Source organism: Vigna unguiculata, chromosome 3 (genome assembly GCF_004118075.2).
Source record: "Vigna unguiculata cultivar IT97K-499-35 chromosome 3, ASM411807v1, whole genome shotgun sequence".
NCBI lineage: Eukaryota > Viridiplantae > Streptophyta > Magnoliopsida > Fabales > Fabaceae > Vigna > Vigna unguiculata.
Window position 1 is genome coordinate 10,957,376 of NC_040281.1, and position 2,867 is coordinate 10,960,242.

The 2,867-nt window shown below is 36.7% G+C and overlaps 1 protein-coding gene across 1 annotated transcript; it reads right to left on the reverse strand.

Annotated features, from left to right (window-relative positions):
• On the reverse strand, positions 1-2,867 carry LOC114179677 ((3S,6E)-nerolidol synthase 1-like). The gene is made up of 7 exons (XM_028066089.1): positions 2,651-2,867; positions 2,290-2,566; positions 1,747-2,113; positions 1,289-1,507; positions 999-1,137; positions 619-867; positions 1-420 (listed from the first exon to the last, which is right to left on the reverse strand). The coding sequence occupies exons 1-7, from the start codon at positions 2,801-2,803 to the stop codon at positions 70-72; spliced, it is 1,755 nt and encodes a 584-aa protein (XP_027921890.1). The 5' UTR covers positions 2,804-2,867; the 3' UTR covers positions 1-69.

Consider the following 2,867-nt stretch of genomic DNA (forward strand, 5'->3'; position numbering starts at 1 on the left):
ATATTATTTTTTTTTACAGGAGTCTAACTTACTCTTATTTAAACATCAACATTTTTATTTGGTTGTGATCTACATTGTGTCAGTTGATGTAAGATTATTGGATGAAACAGTGGTTTGATCTTGCGCAATACTTTGCATGGCACCACCATGAAGCAACGATTTAACATACTCTTCTAGCTTGGATGGAGTATTTTTGTCGTAACTGTACATGAGAGGTACCATGCGAGCAGCATTGAGGCAAACTTTAGCGAAAGATGATGGTAACGGATTTGCATCTCTGAGACATTCTTGGTTCAGACGTTTCCATGCATTCGAAATCAATTCAGTGGCATGCTCCCGTGCCTCTTCAATGGAGGCTTCTGGGTGCTCCATCATGTAGCACTTCAGATACGACCCATCATTGTCATCACCTTTAACATCCTGCATTAATTATTTTCTTATAAGTAAACAATTTTACATACATCATGGGTAACATCCTACGTGTTAATGATGTTGTTGATGCACATGTGTGTTTCAAGGAAAAATGGTGAAGTTAACTGATTATTTGTGGTCCACACCCAAATAATAATTTAGAAGGAGATGAATGGTGACGTAAGAAAAAGAAGGTTTTCTTCCTACCTGGTCCCCTTCCAGGTCATCACACAACCTTAGAATGGTGGCTGTTGTAGATATCAGAGTCGGTAATCCCTCCATTACAGCGACTGTCTCCTCCGTTATTCCCTCACCTATGAAAAAGAAAGCATGCACAAGGATCATATGCACCCCAGTGCTCACTATTCCGTTCTTCAAATACTCCTCTGCCTTCGGCACGTACCCTGATGTAAACCATTTTGCTTCTTCCAGAAAAGCATTGATGAGCATTACCCACTGTAACAACCAAATTAGAATAACAATTATCATTGATATTCTTGAAAATAACCTCGTGTGTTGTGTGTGTTTTCTCACAAAGAACAAATATATTTGTATGTAACAGTTATATAATTGTAACGAGATTTTACCGATTTTACTAAGGTTGTTATAGGATTCCATCCGTGTTTGATGTTGACCTTGAAAGCAAATTCGTTAGTTATGCCATAAAGAGCCCTAAAACACCCTTTCATGTATTCTGGTAATTGCTCCACGGCAGCAATGTCCCACCTGCACATGTCCAAACAGTGAGTTGTCTTAGTTACAGAATATATGCAAAGTAATGACCAGACATTTTTTTTCTTCACCTTTCATTTTACCATGAAAAGGGTGTGTGGCAGCATATTCTAAAAAAAAAAGAAAAGAATAGCTTGTATAATACCTCTTGACAGCTTCTGTAAAGAGAGTGAGTTCATCAATATTTGCACAAAAATCAAATATATCATCCATGATGTAAATCAGGGAGAGTGGTTTTGTGAGCTCAATCCTTTCTTCTGAGAATCGCGGGTCTGGGAGGCATGCCATTGACCACATGTACCATTTAATTGGTTCGTCTCTCGCGAAAGTCAACTCATTTGCCAGACCTAGCTCTTTCCACCATCTATAATTAAGCACACATTGTTAATATAATTCCCCATGAATCATTAATGATGCTACTATTATATAGAACGCTATATACTCAAAGAAATTATATTTATTAACTTCTTTTTCATATAATTCATTATTAATAATGATAATTTAATAATACAACAAGTAATGAAAAAAAGGGGTTATTGAATTGATTGCGTACTTAACATGAGTTACCACCATGTTATTTCTCTTAAATTAACTGCAACTTACTTGGAAACTGCAAAAATCTCCTTGAGATGCAAAGAGCTGATCATTTCAGTGTCAATTCTGCATAATTCTTTTAACGAGCTTGTCCACCCTGTGTTTTGTAATTGCAAATTCGTGGATGTGAACCTTGGCAAGCTTTTACGAATAGGATATCTTAATGAATCAGCCACAACTTTCATTTGAGGATGGTCATGAAATCTAGACAACAACATATTTAGATATTGGCGGCTAGATTCCTCTGCCTCATGAAGATAATCTTCTCCTTCAATGCTTAATTGAGAAGCTTCAAACAAAGCAATTAACCCATTGATGTCCTCACACAATGTTTGTTTGAGTTTTCTGTTATTGTCCCAGAAGTTGTCAAATATGTCTGCAAGATGCAGCAACAATAATACTTACGTCAGTACAAAAAAACTTCCAAAACATTAGCATTGAACTTTCTATATATCCTTACCTAGCTCTATCTGATCAATGTTAAAATGTTAATAGTTTATGTCTCGTTTTTATTTCACGTACTCTCATGTTGAGACATTAAGGAACACAAACCTGCATGGATGTAATACCCCTCTTGCCTCAACAGACGAAATTGAAGTGCAACTTCTGACAGTTCTTGACACTCATTTCCTCGATGGTTGTTAACTCTGAGCATGAGTTCTTTCTTTCTAAGAATTGCTTGAATTTCCTCTTCAAAATGGTGCTCAATACCTAATCTTTGGATGGAGTCCACCATAAGTAAACCATGGTCAGAACTTTGTATTGCCTTGCCAACAAGTCCTCGCTTAACTTCCTCCAATGTTTTAGCATGTCTTATTTGAAGTTCATCCTGAAAGATTAATATTGGAAGGGTGAACTAGCCACAAATAATCTCAAACACTGCCATGTGAAGCATAAATAAAGTGGCCCTTACCCTAGCTTTTCCATTTTTAGAAATATGGATATCTTTCTGCAATGCAATAGTAAAATGGTTTTTACTACAGTGGGCATGCTCAGGGCTCAGCTTTACAGCCAGAATTGCTGAGCATTTGTTTGGTAAAGCAAAGATAGAGTTAATGAAAGCCATTGTAGTATATGCTAAGGTTCGTGTTATAGAGAAAGATGAATGGGAGAGTATGAGAGGAATGTAT